The sequence below is a fragment of the Phacochoerus africanus genome, chromosome 8 (assembly GCF_016906955.1).
Source record: "Phacochoerus africanus isolate WHEZ1 chromosome 8, ROS_Pafr_v1, whole genome shotgun sequence".
NCBI classification, from domain to species: Eukaryota; Metazoa; Chordata; class Mammalia; order Artiodactyla; family Suidae; genus Phacochoerus; species Phacochoerus africanus.
Window position 1 is genome coordinate 92526220 of NC_062551.1, and position 21063 is coordinate 92547282.

The 21063-nt window shown below is 52.3% G+C and overlaps 1 protein-coding gene across 1 annotated transcript in view; it reads right to left on the minus strand.

Annotated features, from left to right (window-relative positions):
- GRIK3 (glutamate ionotropic receptor kainate type subunit 3) overlaps positions 1-21063 on the minus strand; it is a 92736-nt gene that overhangs the window by 48235 nt on the left and 23438 nt on the right. Inside the window, exons 5-8 of the mRNA XM_047793377.1 lie at positions 13697-13870; positions 12914-13057; positions 8238-8345; positions 4815-4928 (exon numbers count right to left, since the gene is read on the minus strand). Of these exons, the coding sequence (XP_047649333.1) occupies positions 4815-4928; positions 8238-8345; positions 12914-13057; positions 13697-13870 (540 nt within the window). The remainder of the gene's footprint in view (positions 1-4814; positions 4929-8237; positions 8346-12913; positions 13058-13696; positions 13871-21063) is intronic.

Genomic DNA, 21063 nt, shown 5'->3' on the forward strand with positions numbered 1-21063 from the left:
CGGAAGAGTGGAACCTGAACAGAGGCTGGGGCTGGGTAGGGAGAAGGCAGGGAGGGCAGACTTCCAGCCTCTTGCTCCTGCTGTTTCAGCCTCAGGAATGGGGAAAAGCCTGCGGCTCTGAGAGGCCAGAGAGGGCGGGGTCCGAGCTCTGTTTGTCTGAGTGGCCAGGGTGATGTGCCCTTAGCACCTAACCCCAGAATCAGGATGAGGGACAAGAGCGGGGGCTTTGGGACAGCCCCCACACATCCCTGAGCTCTCTGCCACATCTGGATTCTAGGGACAAGAAGAGGGATAGACGCCCCTTCTCATCAGGGTCTCAGGTCCAGCCCTGTTCTCCAGAGGCAAAGCTGGTGGATGTTTCTATACTCAGGCTTGGTACCTGCCTGTCACTCAAAGCACCGTTGCCCTGACAACACACTTCCAGAGAGGCAGGGGCCAGTGCTCTCTGCAGGAGGTGTTGGCCCTGCATTCAGACTGCTAAGCTTGGAGTTGGGTTTTCAGCCAGAGCAACTGGGCTGGATCAGGCTGGGTCACTCCCCACAAGTGACGCCACTGTCCCCAAGAGCCCACACTGAGAGCACCACACACCACCCCCCTCACCCCACTCAGGGCTCTGGGACATGCAGACCATCTTGAGACTTTCAAGAGATTCTGAGGACATTTTCAGCTGGACACAGAGAGTTTCTTGGACACCACCGTAAAGGCTGGGTGTCATATCCTCTGCCCCCCGATCTACCTCCAGGAAAGACCATGAACTCTGGGCTGTGGGAATGGAGAGAGCCGGGTCATGGGTCACTCCCAGACCCCGAGAGTATCTGATACTGCGTAACGGGGTTAAGATGGTGGGACACTGGCTTCAAGTGGGTCAGCGGCCATGTCAGAGGTCAAGGCAAAGGAATCCAAGGGTAGCGAATTACCATGATGTCAAGACCAAGGCTCAGACTTTGGCCAAGGCAGGAGATGAGGTGGTGGCTGGGAGGTAGAGTTCTATGTGTCAGTAGGAGATTAGAGCTCTGAGGGCTGCAGGAGGTCACAAGCCCTAATGCTTTCAGGGACCAGTCAGGAAACAGCTGTGTAAGAAGCAATAGCGAGGGCAAACAATAGGGAAGGGTGGGGTCTGTGGCACCTGAAAGGCATTCAAATATAAGCTCAACGTTCCTAACACACCTCGTACCAGGCAGAGAGAACCTCTGTGATCGTGGTCAGGCTCAATCTTCAGCATAGTTTAGGGTCCTGCTTGTGGATGGAAGCAGAGGTTTTCTCTAGAACTCTTACTCTCTTTACTGAATTAAGCCTGAGCTTCCTGGGACTGGATTTATAATCAGTAATAACTTAGGGCACACTCTGTGCCATTTATTTTTGTTAATCAGTCATTCTCTCAATTCCATGAAGTAGGTTCAATCATGACCACCTCTTTTTCAGAGGGGGAAACTGAGGCACAGAGCAGCTAAGCAATTTTCCAGGGTCATACAGTTAGTGAACAGTAAAGCCAGCACTCAGACTCAAAGGTTTGAGTCTCTTTCATTTTTAATTTTTTTTTAATTTTTAATTTTTAAAATTTTATTTAATAAAAAAAAATTGTTTTTGGTCTTTTTAGGGCCACACTTGCATGTGGAGGTTCCCAGGCTAGGAGTCCAATCGGAGCTGTAGCCACTGTCCTACACCACAACCATAGCAATGCCAGATCTGAGTTGAATCTGTGCCCTACACCACAGCTCATGGCAACACTGGATCCCTCTCACTGAGCAAGGCCAGGGATCGAACTCGCAACCTCATGGATACTAGTCGGGTTCATTAACCGCTGGTCCACGACAGGAACTCCTTGAGTCTCTTAACCATCAGAGTCCTGCCCTGGTGTCCTGGTCGTGCTCGCTTGTCCCCAAGAGCTGTGGGGCTCAAGTTTGCCTGGATGAGAGGCAGTGGGGCAGGTGGAGCTGTGTCCAGGATGCCAGTCAAAAGGGCCTTCTCTCGGTCCCTGGGGTGCTGAAAGCCAGCTGGACGCAGTGGGTGGAACCCCCCCAGGGAGCAAATGAGGGCAGCAGGTCGGGACGTTTGCTTTCAGTATTGACCAAGAAGCTGTGAGAACACAGGATGTCTGTGGGATCTTGCCTCCGCGGGTGTAGAAAAATCTCCTGCGACTTTGCAGCAGGGTCTTACGCCCTTGAAACCAGGCTGCTGCCATTTTAATAAAATTTAACCCTGTGGTCTTTGAAGGTGTGTGCATTTTGCATCCCCTTGGTCTGTTATCTTTAGCTCCCTTCTTATTGTTGGAACATTGTTTTGCGGCTGCATCATCTCAGCTCATTTAATCATCTTTCCTAATCTCTCTGAGCCTACTAGTTTTACCTTTTTTTAATCTTGTCTTCTGAAAAGTGTTTTATTTATATCTCACATTTCATGCAGCTCCGCGTTTAATCTTTTACCAGCTTTTTATTATTTTATTTTTACCCTTGTATAGTTTAGCTTTGTCACACTTTTATCCCTTTACTTTCTGACATTCTGGTTTTACATTTTTCACCTTCTCTAGCCAGAGCCATTAATTATTTATTTTAATTTTTCGTCTCTCTGGATAGCTTTCCTTTTTATCTCATTCCTTATTTTCATTTTTCTCTTTATTATTTTCCCTTTAACCTTTTTAATTTCGCTCTCTTTCAACCCTCCTTTTATCGTTTCTATTTTTACCCACATCAATATTCCTTTAATTGCTCATCACTCTTCATTCTAATCCCTTTGGCTCTTTTTATTTTGGTCTATTTTAAAGCTTTATTTTATGTTTTGCTTTATTCTTTTTTTATTTACTTTTGTATTATATGAATTTCAGGAGCACAGTACAGTGATTCACAACTTTTAAAGGTTACTCTCCATTTAGAGTTATTATAAAATATTGGCTATATCCCCTGTGTTGTACCATAGATCCTTGCAGTTTATTTTATTTTTAATCATATATATATATATACATATACATATATATATATATATATATATATTTTTTTTTTTTTTTTTACATTTTCCCCCTGTTCCTGAGGAGATCTTCTGACTCACTGGTTTTGCAGTCTGATACATTCATATGTATATATATACATATATGTATATGTGTGTGTGTGTGTATTTTTTTTTTTTCCTGGCTGCGGCTGTGGCATGCATAAGTTCCCAGGACAGGGACCGAACTGTGTCACAGAAGCAACCCAACTGCTGCAGGGACAATGCTGGATCCTTAACCTGCTGCACCATAGGCCTCCTGATATTTACATATATATTTTTTAGTGAACAAAAAGACAATCAATAAAGGTAGGCAGGATGTATGGTCTGCGGGAAGATGCCAGTGGGGGTCTCACCTTCAAAAGGAGGGGAGTAGGTGTGTCCCCAGCCTTCTCATTCTGACTCCATCAGCAGCATGTCCAGGACTATTAGGTCTCATCGCCTTTAACTTGGACCCCCTTAATAATGACTATTAAACCTGGGGACTGGGGATAAGCTCCATTGGCTACAACTGCTCCCCAGAAGCTAACGGTGCCCCAGATGTCTGCTGCTCACTGGATTCTTCGGAGAATGAGATTTAACTATCACATCCCTTCCTCCTCCATGGTGTCCAAACCCAGCCACTGAGCATATCCCTGGCACTAGAGGGAGGACACAGGATGGTCCAGTAGGGCCTGGCTGAGCTGCCCTTGGTTGGAGGCAGGTGGGGCAAGCCTTGTCCAAACACCAGCCGTGGAAGGCCCAGAGCGGGGACCCCAGTGCTGCTTCCAGGTTCCATCCTGTGGCAGCCTTGCTTTATCCGAGGGCTGCAAACCAGGTTGAGCTCCCTGTTTTCGGTAGAGAATGGCCTCTGCGCATGTGGTCCTTACAAACATATTCGCTTTATTATCAGGAGGAGATGAGCAGGGCCAGAACTTTCCACAAAGGGTCTTTGGTCAGAATCCACCAGGCTGGGACCGGGCTGCCCTCTCACTATGTGGCTCAGCTTGGGGGCCAAGAGCATGCTGCCTCTCTGAGAGGGTGGGTCCGGATCGGAGCCTCTGACACCCCGGAGGTCTTCCAGGAAGGGCTGGTGCACGTGGAGTGGGCACAGCACTGGCCAAAGGAAGCCTGCAGCCTGGGTGTGTCCTGCTCACTAGGAGCCTCAAGAGGCCCAGAGCCTGGAGACCCCAAGAGCCATCCCTTGGGTTGAAATGGTCAGAGGCAGGAAGCACTATTTGGTCCTGGGCAATGGAGGGAGGGTGGAGGGAGAATGGTCATGGCCATGGCGAGGGTGGCACTGTGGAGGGTGGCACAGGTGTGGGCTCCCAGCACCCACTTGGTTCCCCAGGTGTGGCCATGGCACCTGCCACACCTGGGGAACCAAGTGGGAAGGGCATTTTCCCTGGAAACTGGGGTGGAAGAGGCGGCCCCTGAGTCCTGGTGCAGAGGGCACTTACCCCTCCCTCTTTTCACCCAACATGGCATCAGGGGCTCAGGGACTGGGTGAGGGTGAGATGCAGAGGCCCAGGCCTATGCAGAAGGGCTGGCCAGGCAGGTCCCAGGCAGGCAGGAGGGCCAGCCCGCTCTGCCTTTGGGAAGAGGCCACGCAGTCACCTGCCGGGGTCTCTGGCCTGTGGCCGTGAGCAGCGTTGCTGTGTTCTGGCTGCTCTCTGGGGACCTTCTGAGGGACTCTCAATGTCCCCACCTTCTTGCAGCTCCCCTCCCCCATCTCCCAGCCTCCCAGCAGTCTCATAAGAGTTGCCTGATCTATGCTGGGTGGTGTGGTGGAGGGGTCCCTACAGCCTCGATGGCCAGCCCTCCCCCAGCGCCTCCTGCAGGGCCGTGGCTCTTACCAGCACGGTGGTGACGATGAGGGACCGGTTTGTCAGAGAGTCGGTGACATTAGGGCCTCGGCCTTTGGCGACCTCTGTGATGTTGAGCCCCTCGGCAGGACTCCACACCCCAACCTGGATGGACGGACAGATGGAGAATGGGGGGCTGAGTTCGTGGTCTCTGCATCCTTTCTCTGCACCAACAAGCTGACCCCTGGTCCCCGTCCTTCGTAGGGATTGACATCATCGCTGACATGTTTGGGGCCAACCTTTCTGGCAACCTTGCTGCCTCCCTCCTTCCCAGAGGAAGCCCCCAAGGGGCTGTGTCTCCTGAATTCTGCCAGCTCCCCATTTGCTGGCAAACCCATCACAGCCAGAAGGGAAAATGCAGAGGGAGAAGAGGAACATAAAGACAGCCCGAGGAGGGCCGTGAAACCAGCCTGGGGTGCAACAGATACCATGAGGAATCAGCGTGAGGGTTAGGCTCCCATCCTGTCTGGGACAGAGTCACCCGAGTCCGTTGGGGCACCTCCTGGGGAAGACCTGGGTACCCCAGTCTGGAGCCAGATGCCCACTCACATCCAGGGCAGGGCCTGGAGCAAGGGAGATGTTCATTAGGCATCTGGGAAGGACAGGGACACGTGTCACGTGCAGGAAGGCAGGAGACTGGACTTTGCTGCTATTTGGGGGAGGGTAGGACAGAGCCCAGAACCCTTCCTGGGGGCAGCAGATGCCACCGGATCTGAAGGCAGTTTGCTTTGTGGTTTCACTTCTGAAGCTGGCAGATATGCTAACATTGGCTGAGGTGGCATAATCCCTGCCCCCATGGTGCCCACGGGGGCCTCAGGCCTGTGGCTGGAGGGAGGCAAAGGGAAGACCAAGTTTACAAATTGTTTCAAACACCGGGGCCTCTTGAAGAGCCACTCTGTGCCCATCCCGGCTCCTCGCTTTCAAGGAGGGCTTTGGCCTGCCCATTCTGTCCTTGGTCCAGTTGGGGGGTGGTCCTTGGGAAACTTAATCTATTAAACAGAGAGGCCCAGTGCAAATATCCCATTAAGAGTGCTGTGCAAAGCAGATAGCAGAGAGACATGTAATTATGCTTGGGTAATTCGGCTTTAATCCTCCCAAAGCCACCGGCTGGAGCTGGCTGGATCAGCGATGACCCGGCTTAGCAAACAGAAGTGATGAGAGAGAAGTGATGAGAGGCTGAGCGGGCTGTGTTTGGGGGCTCAGCACCTTCTCCAGGTGGCATCTCTGTCTACACGGACCCCTCAAGGCCAAGAGGAGAGGAGACAGGCAGACAGCATCCAAGAGGCTCTTCTCTTAACAGGGCTGAGATCAGAGTCAAGCCTGGCAAGAGGGACCCTGGCAGCACACTTGGGTGCAGGAGGCTCTCAACTAACAGCTGGCCAGTGGCTAAAGGAACAGCAGGCACCCTCACCCCAGCAAGCATCTGTTAAGCTCCAGCTGCAGGACCTGCTAAGATGCCAGGTGCCACGGGGTTGTGAGAACTGTTAAGACTGAGCAGGACCCAGCCTTCAGAGGCTCAGAGGCTCTCTGCTCACAATCTGGGGTGGCGGGGGGTGGGGGGCACAGGGGGGCCGCTGTAGCCAGGAGCCTCTTATGGAACCTCTGCAGGTCAACCTCTGTCTTGGTAGAACAGAGAGGTTTTCTCGAGTATTAGCCGTGGTTGAGGCATACGGTGGCCGAAGGGCTGGGGGGAGCTGCCGGTGGGCTCAGATGGCAAAAGGGCTCTGAAGGGCCATCACTGATGCCTGCCACGGGTGCGGGAGTGGGAGGTGGTGGCATATGTGCTATCTAATTGCCATCCTTAGAATTTTAGGTTATCTCCAGGGATGGCTAGCCGAGGGAGCAAAAAATGAGATGGCTACTTGAGGGAAAAATGTTGCAGTAGACCTGCCAGCAGAGGAAGGGGCGCCCCAGGGCTGTGGGGGTTTAAATTGGAAGAGGGCTTGAGAAGATGTAGTTGGAACAGGACTGGACCAACTGGCTTCGGTGATCTTTGAAGGAGAGGTCACAGTGATTGTCCGTAGGGGACTGAGGTTACATGGGGCTGGAAGAGTCACAGAGGAAAGGTGAGAGTGCCCCAGGCCACCCCTCCCTGCTCACCGACCCCACGAGTCTGTGGGAAACTCAGGTGTGAATGGAGTCACCTTGGCCACAAAATGCAACCCAGGCAGAGCTGGTCCGTGCCTGCAGGAATGAAACCAAGGCAAAAGGGCACTCCTGCAACCTGGGCGATGGCAGGGCCAAGGGCTGGGCGATGCAGGAGGGGGTGTGACTGGGCCATGGGGAATGTTTCGGAGGTTAGTGGAGACAAGGCCTGCAGGGGCAAATGGGACATTTCCTGGAGAGCCTTAGAGGTTCAGGTTCAGGGGCGGACACTGAATGCCTCGCCCTAGGGAGCTACATGCAGGTCCAGGGCAGGGTGGCTTCATCTGTGTGTGCATCAGGATGGCTGGAGGCCTCAGAAATGGAGGTGGGAAGCCAGGTTGGAGGGTGATTAAATAATCCAAGGCAGAGCCTGGACCAGGGAGGGCGGGGAGCAGGGGAGAGAAATCGAGGGCACCAGAGGTGGCCCCCCGACTCCATTTCTGGCCTCTTTGCATTTCCTAACCCCCATGCCCAGGGTTGGAGAGGTGCCCTGGTGGCTTCCAGGGACCTGCCGGCAGTGGGCCCCAGGTCTCAGGGGATGCTGAGAATCAGGGGCTAAAGTTAAATCTCCTTCTCAGCCCAGTAGCCCGATTTTGTCAGAATATGCTGAGAGTTCCCAGGGATCAGAATTGGCCCCATTATAAATGTTACTATGGTAACCAGATGTGAGGCCCCAGCCCCAAGGCCCTGCTTTCCTCATTGAAATTCCCAGAATCGAAGAGGCCTTAGAAGCTTAGGGTGGGGGGTTCAGAATCCATGGGCTTCAATCTCTCTCCAAGGGTAAGAATCACCTCCAGTCTCCCAGACAAGCAACGAGGTTGTTCCATCTTTGCTTAAATGCCTCCAGTGACAGTGAACTCACTACTTCCCAGGTGGGTACCCCCTGGACATTAGCAAGTTTCTCTTACCCAAGGCCACGTCTGTCCCTCTGTCCCCATGAGAGTCCTGCAGGGACTTAGAGGCAGTCTGTCTGCCCCATGAGCCTTTCATTTGACCTTTCCCAGGTCAAGCATCTGGGGCGGCCCTCGCTCACAGGGCAATCTTTGGGTACCTGCCACGGCCAGGCCACTGGGTTCTGTACCCTTGGAGTCAGACAAGAGCTGACCTGTGTTCTCTGACTGGCCACACCAGGTCACACTGAGCCAAGGGGGCAGGGAGACCAGGTCTTGACCCCTTGATCTGGGTGTCTGCCTGGGTCTGGGTCTCTATCGTCGCCGATTTAAGGAGGCCCTGCTCTTGGCCTGCCCTCCCACTCCTGAGCCCGCGCACCTTCTCCAGGCCATCTTCCTTCAGGCTGATGATGTCCAGATCGAAATCTGTCCGTAAGCCACTGGTTTTGTTGAAAACAATCCGTCCAGTTAATCCTTCCCATTGAGCCTGCCGGAGGGGAGAGGGCAGAGCGGCAATTCCTCGGGCTCATAAATCATCATTCCGTACAACTGTACAATGCTTCATTTTAATTACTCCTTGCACTGATACTGTTCCCCCAAGACCATGATTAATTAATAATCACCTCCATCATTGCTAGGGCTATGGTGCGAGCCAGCGATTTCCATAAATTCTATTATGCTCTTTAGCCAGCTTTACATTTGCACCTTCTCATGTACAACATCGATCTTGGATGCGCTCAAATGAGCCCCCGCCTCGAAGCCACGAGAAGGGGGAGCTCGTGTCAGGTGCCCAGGGAGGGGCAAGGAGGCAGGGGCGAGCTGGGGCAGGTGAGACCTGCCGAGAGGGAGAAAGCAAAGGGGCCAAATCTGTTCTGGCTGAAGCTCCAGACACTTGGAGTGGCAGGGCCCACAGAGAAGGTCTCCCACCCCAGCCCCACCCATGTCCTAGTTAAGAACTGGGGCCAGAAAGCTGGGTCCAACCCCCAGGTAGCTGTGTGACCTGGGGACTTCATTTCGCCTCTCTGCCTCAGTTTCCTCATCTGTAGAATGGAACTACTACTACTACTAATATCCATCTTATCCAGATGCTATGAGGATGAAACGAGGTTAATGCGGAAAAAACCAGACCCGTGCCTGGTACAACCTGTGCCCTGAATAAACGGCAGTTTTTGCTACCTTTTCCTGTCCTGAGCATCACGAACACAGAAAGAGGCGGGCAGAGGTTCAGAGAAGGTACAGGACCCAAACTGAGAAGGACTCCATCTTCTAAAGCAGGGATTGGCAAACTACAGCTGGTGGCCCAAAGGGGCCCACTCCCCGTGTCTATAAGCAGTTTATGAGCTCACAGTAAAACCTACGTGTTTACCTATGGTCTTTGGCTGCTTTTGTGCTGCAGCTTCAGAGCTGAATAGTAGCCACTGAGACTGTCTGTGCCGCCAAGTCCAAAATATTTCCTATCTGGCTCTTTTTATGGAATGAGTTTGCCGACTCCCCTTCTAGATAATACCTATCAGGTATGCTAGCCCTGCAAGGTGCTTTGGGCCGCTCACCTCATGCAACCTCCACAGCAGCCCCAGGAGGTGGGCCTGGGGGGGAGGGGTCCTCATCCCCCTGGGGTCGTGACCCCTGCAGATTCTGAAGAGGCTCCAAAGCCTTTCCATGGCTGATGATCTCCTCCACCTCGACCACGCAACCCAGGCTCACACGCAATACGACATACAAGTTCATGGGCTCCCAGATCCCTGGAGGCCTGTCCGCAGCCCCACACTAAAGCCCATGGGAAGCTCCGAGCACTTGGGCAGCTGTCTGGCTCTGTCAAGTCTTGTGTCTAAGGGTGGAGATGGGCATGTGGGCAGAGGGGCATGTCTCTGAGGCTCCAGGGGGCTGCAAAGCCAAAGGGGATGGAAGCTGGGCTTGGCACCAGGGATCCAGCCCCTCTGAGCTTCAGGAAGGGGAAAACGATCTATTTCACAGGTTGTTAACAGGACATATATAAAGTGCTTGGCTCCGTGCCTGGCATCCACAACACAGGCTATTATTTCTCCTTTGTCACGTCCTTCCGTGGGGCTCCCTTAGATGAGAGCTGGCCCAAGACCTCAGTAGAAACCCTATCACAAAAGGCTGATCTGTGGTGAGTTCCCACCACAGTCCTGCCAGGCAGGTGTCCGGACTGTCCTCACTTTACAGTCATGTCCACTGAGGCTCAAAGAGGGACTAGGTCCCAAGTGACAGTGAGGCTGGGCAGATGTCCTCTGTGCCGAGCGGAGGTGAAGAGCTGGGGTCATCATGCCCAAGTCGAGTGGGAAGAGCTTATGGAGCCCAGGGAGCAGGAGACTGAGGTTGGTGACAGAGATTTAAAGATGCATTAGGATTTCCTGTTTTGGCTCAGTGGTAGCATCCACGAGGAGGCGGGTTCCATCCCTGGCCTCGATCAGTGGGTTAAGGAGCCAGCGTTGCCATGAGCTGTGGTGTCGGTCACAGACAGGGCTCGGATCTGGCGTTGCCGTGGCTCTGGCGTAGGCTAGCAGCTACAGCTCTGATTCAACCCCCAGCCTGGGAACCTCCATATGCCGCGGGTGTGGCCCTAAAGAGAAAACAAAAGATGCATCAGACTCATAGATAGAGGGCAGACTGATGGTTACCAGCGGGAACAGGACTTGGGCGGTGAGGGAAAAGGGTGGAAGGGTCAACTATACAGTGATGGATGGTCACTAGACCTTTAGTCGTGACCACTGAGTAATGAATCCAGATGCGGAATGAAAATACATACACCTGAAATTTAGATTTCGTTGGACGCTATTTTACGTCAATTAAAAACACGCATCGGAGAAGGTGAAGCGTGCTGTTTATGACTTTCTAAGAAGGCTTGGCTTCCCTGAGGCTGGCTCCACGTCTCCCGTCCTCTGCCTGGGGCTCCAGGCCCTGGGAGGGGGGACATCTCGAGGTCCCCGGGGGAAATCGCAGCAGGTGTCTTCAAGCCTCCCTCGCTGTCAGCTACAGAGGAATTAAATGTCAGCAGGTGCGCAGGCTGTCTGTGGGCGGGTGGGCAGGGGCAGGGGCAGGGCCAGGGCCCGGAGCTGCCAGCAGCTCCTCCCCGTGACATTTTCCGGCCCTTCCGCCCCTTCCAGCCGCCGCTCAGGACTCGCTAAATGAAAGATGCTTCACACGCTCTGAACTCCGGCCTGGTATTTTCCAGCTCCTCTCAGAAATGCCAAGTCTTTAAAATGATTTACTGTCACGCAGTCACATGGGGAGACGGGCAACTTGGAAATGGTCTGCGGGAAGACGAGGGGCTGGGCTCAGGCGGGGCACCTGAGTCCTGGTCGTGGCCAGCTGGGGGGCCGGGGCGGGGAGCTCTGGGCCTCCACTCCACCTCCCTAAAATGGAGGTAAGACAAAGATGTTTCTGGAAGGACTTGGTAAGGGAAAGTGAGTGATGAGAGATTGTTCACTGGGTCAGGACGCAGGAGGGCCAGGTACACCAGTATGGACCACGCAGCCCCACTGGGGAGAAGGGGGCCCCCTTTCTGTAGCCTGGGCAGTGATGAATCTGCTCCCCTCGGAGCTTCAAGACAGAGCCTCGAGCACTCCAAGGGGGTGAGAGGTGAATGGGTCAGAGGGTCCCCTGAGGTTCTGTGGCCTGGGGATCCCCTTTAGGAAGAAACCCACCAGGGAGCAAGAAGCCAGAGCAAGATGTCAGAGGGAAGAGTAATAGCAGCCAATCAGATCAGTGCTTGCTCTGTGCCAAGCGCTGTCCTACGCGCTCACACACCGAAACTCAGTCCTCAACTACCCCAATAGTATCTTCATTGTACAGGAGGACCTGAGGCACAGAGAGGTTCAGGAGTTTGCCTAAGGCCACACAGCTAAAAGTGGTTAAGCTCCAAAGCCACTTTTTCTGGCTCCTAAGGGATCTGGAGTTGTGGCCCCAGTCACTGAGAAACTCATGCCAGCCTCTGGCCACTCTGTTGGAGGCTTGGGAGGAAGGAGACTCAGGGGGCTGGAAGTCAGGCCTCAGAGTTCCCTGAGATCAAGCCGATGATCACCCAGGCCAGCCAGGCCCCGCTGAGGGCATTGGACAACTGGACTTCCTCTGCAGCTTTGAGGGGCTGGATGAGAAGGGACTCTCATGGCCCCTTAGACCAAAGCATCTGATACTGGTGTCCCTTCTCCGGGTGAGGGGATAGGTACCAAGGACTAACTGCTCCCTCACAATGACTACGAGACGGGGTTTGCCAGGTGAGGAAGCCACCACTCGGGAATGCCCAGGGCCATTCAGGGATGCCCAGGAATTTGTCTAAAGCCACGGAGCTGGGAAGAGGCAGTGATAAGCCCAAAGGCACGCACATCAGACTCTGAAGCCTGTGTCTTATCCACATGCTTCTTAGTGTCATTCTAAAATGCAGGGGCTGTCACTGGCCTCGTCCTGAGCAGTGACGGGGAACTGGGGAACCTCTGGGCAAGCTGCCCTGTCTGTGGAAAGTAAGGTGGTGGGCTTCTCTGTGATTTATCCCCCCAGCGCTGCCTTCCTTTGCATATGGGATTCCATTCACTAATGGGATGGCTTGACTGATGGCTCCCTAGGCAGCGAGCTCTATGCGTGCAGGGCCCTTCGGGTTTTACCCCCATTGGATCTCCAGGGATGGCTCAGTGCCTGACACCCAGCAGGCCTGCACAAAGAGCTATTGAATAAATGAACGAACTCCCAAGGCAGCCTGCTTCATTCCTGGTCCACTGTGATGGCTCCAAAGAAGAGACGGTCTTCCCCTTACTGCATGTGGTGTCGCCCGGGACAGGTCACTCCATTTGACCCAGGGTAACCCTGCCTAGATCTCGTCCCCCCGAGCCTTCCTCATCTACCATGACTGGGGCCTGACTCTGCCCAGCTCTGGGCTAGAGGTGCAGAGACATGAAGCAAGTGACCCGGGTACATGGGGACTGGAAGTCAATATTGTCTGACCCCAAAACCCGGGCCCTTGACGGCTCTGCGGATCTGAAGCACCACGGCCCCCAGGAGGCGGCCCTGGTGGGGCGGGTGGGAGGCGGGAGCACTCACCTCCTTGATGAAGTTCATGAAGCGGCCGCCGAAGCGCCAGGCCTTGTGCCGATGGCACTGCAGGGAGTTCACGGTCATCTGGGGAGCCCGCTGGTAGCACACAGACACGATGTGGACCGCGTCGTACAGTAAGGCCGCGTCAGTCTGGAGGGGAGGCCCGGGGCTGCCTGAGGGTGGCTTGGGCCCCCAGAGTCCTCTGCCCACCCTGCCCTGTCCCCTTTCCCCTCCCCCACCGCAATCCCAGGGGGTCCCGGTGAGGGAGAGGCCTTGAGGGTGACCTTGTCCCTGCTTTCGAGGTGAGGCCAGGCCTGGGTTGTCTCTGCAGCTCTGCAGACACCTGACTCTCCCCCTTTGCAGCTCAGACCTTCCCTGCCAGGGCTCTATTGCATCCCGTGGTCCCTGTTGTCGCCTGCCTGCCCACACCTTCTCCTTTCAGGCCTCTCCAGCCTCCTGCTGGCCACAGCTCAAAGTCTTCCATGCCGGGGACCTTATCCCCACTCTCTGTCACCCTCTGTGTATATGCCTGCTCCCGACTTGCGAGGGGCAGGGGGGGGCACTGGGTCTGATTTCGTTTGTGTCCCCGGCCCTTGGCCTAAGGTCTGGCAGACACACGGCAGGTCTTAAGAAGGCAAGTGGTGGGAGGGGAAGAAAGAAATAGGGAGGAAGGAGAGAAGGGAGGGAGGAAGGAAGGAAAGAGGGAGAGAGAAAGAAAGAGGGAGAGACAGAGAAGGAAACAGAGAAAGAAAGAGTAGCCCTCGGGTCTGGCCCGCCAGGCAGCAGTACCATCATCACTCCATCCAACAGGCCGGACTCTGCCCGGGGAGCCGCCTGCAGCCGCTCCATGGACCACTTCTCCACGATGGCCGAGACGTGTGGGTTGTCCACGTTGAGGATCCGGAATCCCGTCAGGTTCACCCCCGAGTAGCGGTAGGGCTCCAGGTCTAACGCATAAAGATCCTTGACAGAGAGAGTTTCCGTAAATAATGCTGCGGCCCTACCTCCCACCCTCCCTGCTGGGGCCCCAGAGTGGCTGCCACTCCCAGCACAGCCCTGTGGCGGTGCCCGGCGTCCGCTTGACCCGTCTGCCTGGCGGCTGACCCCACGTCCTCACTGCCCGACCTCAGACAAGTCGCTCAGCCTGTTTCTTCATCTACAAAATGGGTTTTGTGCCTGCTTTCCAGGTCCCAGGGAAGCAGCTCACAGAAAAGGCCAGCCTGGAACAGCAAGGAGCTTGGCAATGGCCGTGACCGTCATTTCCTCTGATGGTGGAGACCCGCTTTGGGAGGACAAAGGGCGCTGGGTCTGGGCATCTTCAAGTTACCCAGAGGGAGGCTGAAGGGAGTATTTTATCCCCTCCAAGAGGGGATTTTTAAATGTTTCATCTAAAAACAAACTTATTGGAGTTTCCGTTGTGGCTCAGCGGTTAACGAATCCGACTAGGAACCATGAGGTTGCAGGTTCGATCCCTGGCCTCAATCAGTGGGTTAAGGAGCCAGTGTTGCCATGAGCTGTGGTGTAGGTCACAGACGCGGCTTGGATCTGGCGTTGCTGTGGCTCTGGTGTAGGCTGGCAGCTACAGCTCTGATTTGACGCCTAGCCTGGGAACCTCCATATGTCGTGGGTGCGGCCCTTAAAATGACAAAAATAAAAAAAGTTTTTAAAATAAAATAAAATAAAAACAAACTTATTACCAAAGAGGAAAGGTGGGGGCAGATACATTAAGGGAGTTTGGGATTAACAGATACACTTTACTGTCTATCGAATAGATAAACAAGGACCTACTGTAGAGCACAGAGAACTATATTCAACATCTCATAATAATTTAAAATGGGAAAGAATCTGAAAAAGAATATAGATATAGATGCCTAACTTAATCCCTCTGCTGTACACCTGGAACTAATACAACATTGTAAATCAACTATACTTCAATTAAAAAATTAAAATAGTTTCTTCTGCCTGGGACTGAAGGTGCATAGCTGCCTTCTGCTCTCTCCTCACCCCCACATTACCAGCCAAGTCCCCTCACCTCCTGCCTCCTAAGGAGCCTGTCTATCTGTGGGCCAGGTCACGTCCAGTCTGGTGCAATGGGCAAGCCTTGGCTTAAAAGCAAGGAAGACAGGCTTTCATGCATGGGGGCAGCCCAGCTTCAGCTCCTTCCTGGGGCAAGGTGAGTGGTGAGGGAAGGGGGCAGAGGGAAGAGGGGGATTGGCTGTAGCCACCATGTCCTTTTCATGCCACATGGAAGCATTGCTTACCGGGTCCTCCGGGGACCATGTAATTCTCTGGGAGAACACGCCTGGATTTGACTCCACTGTCAGCTGCCAGTTAAAGGCCTGGATTCTGGGTCAGTGTGTGGATTTTTGCCCAGAACAAAGATAATCCCCAAGGTGGTGGCGTATTGCCCTCTAGGACATTCATCCATTTTTTATCTAACCTAGCCATCTTCCGGCATGTTTTCCCCTATACCAAATACCTAGAAATCCTCGATACTTCAAATGCTCTTTGAGCCAGCATTGTCATCCTACTGGTTCCTCTGTTCATGAGTTGAATACATCTTTGGCACATGTTCATTCTATATGTGCATAAGAGTCATGTGACTTTTTGAAACGTATAGGCTCACAATCTAGATTGGCCCCATCTCACTAGTGGGGACAATGAGTCTTAAGTTCTTAGTCTGAGCTCTTCCTCATCTATTGTCTATTCTTTTTCTTTTTCTTTTTTTTTGGTAGGGCCACACCCAGGGCCTATGGAAGTGCCCAGGCTAAAGGATCGAATCAGAGCTGCAGCTGCTGGCCAACACCACAGCCACAGCAATGCCAGATCTGAACTACGTCTGTGACCTACACCACAGCTCACGGCAACGCTGGATCCGTAACCCACAGAGCAAGGCCAAGGATCAAACCCGTATCCTCAGGGATACTTGTCCGATCCACCACGCCCCACTGGGAACGCCTTGTCTATTCTTTTCCACACTCTCCCCTCACCCAGCTGCCTTCTACCCTAGCCCCTGGCCCATCCTCTTTCCTGGGTCCCTCATCTCAGCCACTCCGTCTCATGCTGGGACAGAGCGGCCGAGGACAGTGGGCTTGTCTCTGTAGCTGCAGCCATCAGGGGCAACCTCCGGGCCCATCACAGTCCCAGCCTCCATCAATCCATGATGGAAACGATGGAATAAAACCCGGAGCCCACAGAGCAGCTCTTTCACACCGTGCTGGCTTCCTCTGATCTCTGAGATGCTCCTAATCCTGCTAAACGCCACCTGTCCGTCCGACTGGCCTCCTAGAACACACTGTGTTGGTTTCCTCTTTGAAGATTTAGCGATTAGCCACTTGTTCTGGGAGGTGGTAGCGGAGATTCCTGTATGAGATGCAACTTTTGAGTGTCTGATCTCAAAGACTCTTTTCACTTCTAATATTTTAGTTTTATTTTGTTTCGTTCTATTCTATTCATTCATTTAAAGAAAACATTATATTACGGATAATTTTAAACATTCGGGAAAGTTGAATTTACTGTGAAAACCCATACACCCACCACACAGATTCTACTTAACATTTTGCTATAATTGTCCTAACACATCTCTAGCCATCTTATTTTCTGGTGCATCTCAAAGTAAATTGTAGACATCAGTATGTGTCTCCTTAACCACTTCAGCATGTATAATTTTTAAGTAGAATTCAAGATTTTTTTAGTTTTTTTAGGTAAAATTTTGACAAATGATTTATACCTGTGCAATCTTTTTTTTTTTTTTTGGTCTTTTTGCCTTTTCTAGGGCCACTCCTGCGGCATATGGAGGTTCCCAGGCTAGCGGTCGAATCGGAGCTGTGGCCGCCAGCCTACACCACAGCTCAGGGCAACACTGGATCCTTAACTCACTGAGCAAGGCCAGGGATTGAACCTGCAACCTCATGGTTCCTAGTCGGATTCGTTAGCCACGATGGGAACTCCACACCTGTGCAATCTTAACGCCCTTCAGATATAGAGCATTACTACCACTCTAGAAGTTTCCTTCCTCTTCTTCCCCCTCAATCCCTGGCCCCTATCCAGAGGTACCCACTGTTCCCTTTTTTATAAAACACAATGTTAGACTTCCTGTTGTAGAACTCCATGCAAATGGAAGAACATCATGGACTTTGGTGACTGGCTTCTTTTAGTCGGGCTGCTATTTTTGAGACTCATCATTCTTGCTGCCTGTATCCATAGTTTGTTCACTTGATTTCTGACCAGTATTCCACTGTGTTAAGACACTACAGGATTTTTAAAGATCCATTATCCCATTGATGGATATTTAGGTGTTTTTTTTCCCCCCAGCCCTTAGTTATTACACATGAAGTTGGTATAAACTAAAAAGAAAAGAAAAGAAAAACAAGAAAAGAGAAGCTTTAGGGATTAGGGAAGAGGCTGGGAGCAGATCTGAGCCCAGGGAATGAAGTTCAGTCCCAGCCTTGCCCAAACAAATAGGGTCCTGATTCTAGGCCAAGATTCAGGATGGGGAAGGGGCTGGATGGGAGCAGGAAGCAGGGTCTTGAGTAAGTGGAGGGGTCTCCAGTGAATTGGCCAGAGGGTGATGGTGTGGCCCCCATCTTGGTGGAAAGGGGAGAGTGGGCAGTGCACTCAGCCCTGTGTCTGGAGTCCATTATCTGATCTCCACAATGCCCAGTAAAGTAGGTGTTTCATAGTATTTCCTTGTTGGAAATACTCTGTCACTCCCCTGCTTGACAACTTTCTTTCTTTGCTTCCTCCCTCCCTTCTTTCTTTCTCTTTCTTTCTTTCTTTCTTTCTTTCTTTCTTTCTTTCTTTCTTTCTTTCTTTCTTTCTTTCTTTCTTTCTTTCTTCCTTTCTCTTTCTTTCCTTCCTTCCCTCCCTTCCTTCCTTCCTTCCTTCCTTCCTTCCTTCCTTCCTTCCTTCCTTCCTTCCTTCCTTTCTTTCTTTGCTTTTTAGGGCCGTACTCCCAGCATATGGAGGTTCCCAGGCTAGGTGTCGAATCAGAGCTGTAGCTGCTGGCCTACACCACAGCCACAGCAACTAGGGATCTGAGCTGCGTTTGTGACCTACACCACAGCTCAAGTCAATGCCGTATCCTTAACCCACTGAGTGGGGCCAGGGATCGAACCTGCATCTTCATGGATACTAGTTGAGTTCGCTACTGCTGAGCCACAATGAGAACTCACTGCTTGAAATACTTCAATGAAATTACTTAGTATATTTGAGAAGACTCTCTACCCCTCCAGCCTCACTTTTTTTCCCACCTCTTCTCAATTTTTTTTTTGGCCCCGAGAGAACACCAAACTACTTCCATCCCCCTTTCCCATTCCTCACCCGCCCCTGCCCCCATCCTGCTGCTTCTCATCCCTGTGCCAGTGTCTTTGAGTGCTCTATCCCTGGGCCAGCACACCTGTCTTCTTGGGCTCTCCTCTGAGATTCATCTCAAGTGTCACCTCTTCCAGGAAGCCTTCCCTGACTACTACTCTACACACACAGGGTAGGGTGGATCAGGAGTACTTCTGCTCTTATCCTGGGACCTCTCTGCTTCCAATCCACTGATAACGACTGTCTATGTCTGCATCCATTTCCCCTATGAGTCCCTGAGCCAAATACTTCTGTTACACACAGTGGGGAGATAGGTTGACTAGCTGAGTAGATCTTCTGGCCACCTAAACAGCACTGGGAAAAGCCTGATGGGGAGACTCATGTTTTACATCCTGTCAGGGAGAACTTTCCATGGGGCTGGAAGTTAGGGGTGGTTTGGCAGATATCCTGGGGTGGAGGATGAGCCCCTCAAGGGGACTGCTTTAGAAGCAAGAGATCTTCCCCAAACTGTCTTTAAGGAGCTGGGTCTGGGGAGATGAAGGGACTTTATTTTGTAGAGGGGTGAATGCAAATTTGGGGCCAGAGCAGAACTGCTGGGGCTATGAAAGAGAAGCTGAGCTCTGCCCCCAGGGGGCGCCCTCTTCCCTTGCACAGGGCTCAGCCTCTTCTCCACTTCAATATTGACCTGATACCTACAGCCTGAAAGATGCTCCGTATTAGCCTGCTTAGGGCCTCTGTGACTCTGCTCACCCTCCCCTAGGACCAGAGGCCAGCCACACTCAGGGAGAAGGGTAGCATCTCTGGCTTCTGTGGGGGCTTGGGCATTGGTGACTTCAGTCCTTCCAGTTTCCAGATGCAGCACTGGCTTGGCTGCCCCTCAGTGGCTGTGGCCAGTCACAGCCTGGGAAGGGGAAGGATGGGGTGTCACTGCTGGGGTCACCTTCATCCCTGTCGTTCTGAGCCTGGCCTTAGCTACAAAGTGTTGTAAGGCTTGTGGCACTCAGCGCCACCATCCTTGCGACATGAGGGTGGTGGCAGTGGGGAGCTGGAAAAGAGGCCTCTTTGTCTGGCTCCAATTTTTGGTCCAAACTGCCCTGGGCTGAGACCCCATGTGCTGTACACAGTGAACTGTGCACAACCTTGCCGCTTGGCAAAAAGTTGCTGTTCTCCGTGCCAAATGTTGACACATTGAATTCAGTATCGACGAGGGACCTTTTAGAAACATTCAGCATAACATAATAGACTAATTCATTAGCACCCCATGGGTCTGACTGGGTAGAAGCTGAAGCTCGGAAAACATCGCCTTAAGGAATGACAGATGAAAATATCTTTCCCATGATATAACCGTTATTGCCGAGAAGTGGCATTAATTGTGATTGCTTATCTATTAATTTATTATAATTCTTTTTTTCACCTCCAGGCTTTTACCTACACATGACATGTACCAGGGGCTCAGCGGGGGCTGATTAACACGGGGTGATCTGGGAATGGCTCAGAGCTGGCTGCAACAGATAGTGGTAGCCAGGGTAATTAAAATATCTTCTGTGTGGGAGAGGCAAGTTTGGAGAATTTTTTTTAGAGGCGAAGCATTGGTGACATGGGCTTCCGAAAGGGGAGGGGATAAATGCCAAATGCCACTGTCCTCCCAAACACAGCCACCACTGACCAATGGGCACAAAGAAGTGGAATCACGAGGTAGACTCTCAAGCCAACGGGGCGGGAAGGAGGATCTTGGAGCTGGAGCCGGAAGCAGGATACGGGGACCTAGGGGACAGAGCTGATGCCCTGGCATATGCGGAGCGGTGGGGAGGTACCCCTCCCCCAACCCCCCACCCTGGCAACACACACACATCTTCCACTGCAGAGCTATTTGTACGCAGACTATACCTCCTTGGAAGGATGGGCTCTTTCTGACCCTCAGAGAGGTGTGGGGAGGAAGGGCAGCGGGCTGGAATGGGAGTCAGGAGACAAAGCTGCTATCACTCATCTGCTGTGAGACTCTGGGCAGTTCACACAACCTCTCGGGCCCCAGGTTTCCCCATCAATCAACGGCGAGCATAAACTCTGCTCTGGGAAGAGGAAAATCAGTGATGTGGAGAAGGGGCTTTGGAATCTGTGACATGTGGGTGCTGCTGGGATTCGTGGAGGCTTTGTTCCCCCCATTAGTGTCAGTCTCGTGATGCCTGGACCATCACAGCCTGAGGAATCCGAGCTGGAGCCGGCCAGAGGAAGCCAGGCAACACAGCACATGGGTTCTCAGCACGAGCATCCGCAGACAGTTTTGGAGCTGGACAGCTCCCAGCTGGTTCAGTCCTTGCTCTGCCCCTTTCTTACTGAATGACCTCTTTGAGCCTCCGTTTCTACTTTTCTGTAAAACTGGGAAGGTCATACCTCCCTTGGAGAGTTGTTCTGAATTTTGGATGAGACGGGATATGCTGAGCACATAAAAAAACATAAGTAGGAGTTATTAATTAATCAATTTAACTCTTACATAGTCCTAAATGGCAGGCACTTTGCTTAGTGCTTTACCGATGTCAACATACTTACTTAATGCTCAGTAGAACATTCCTATGAGGCGAGATAACTTGCCCAAGGAAGTGGAAGAATCTTGAGTCTAACTCAGGCAGACTGGCTCTGGAGTCCCTGGTCTTCACTGTTGCTCTGGTGAGGATGTTAATTTCACCGATTACTTTTTACTTTGTATTGTATTCATTCATTCATTCATTCATTCATGAACGAGCACCTGTTGTATTCTAGGCACTATCTGGGCACTGAAGAGATAGAGGTGGGCACCATCCTTGATCCTTATATGCATGAAGGAAGCCTACCAGTTGCTGAGCTTT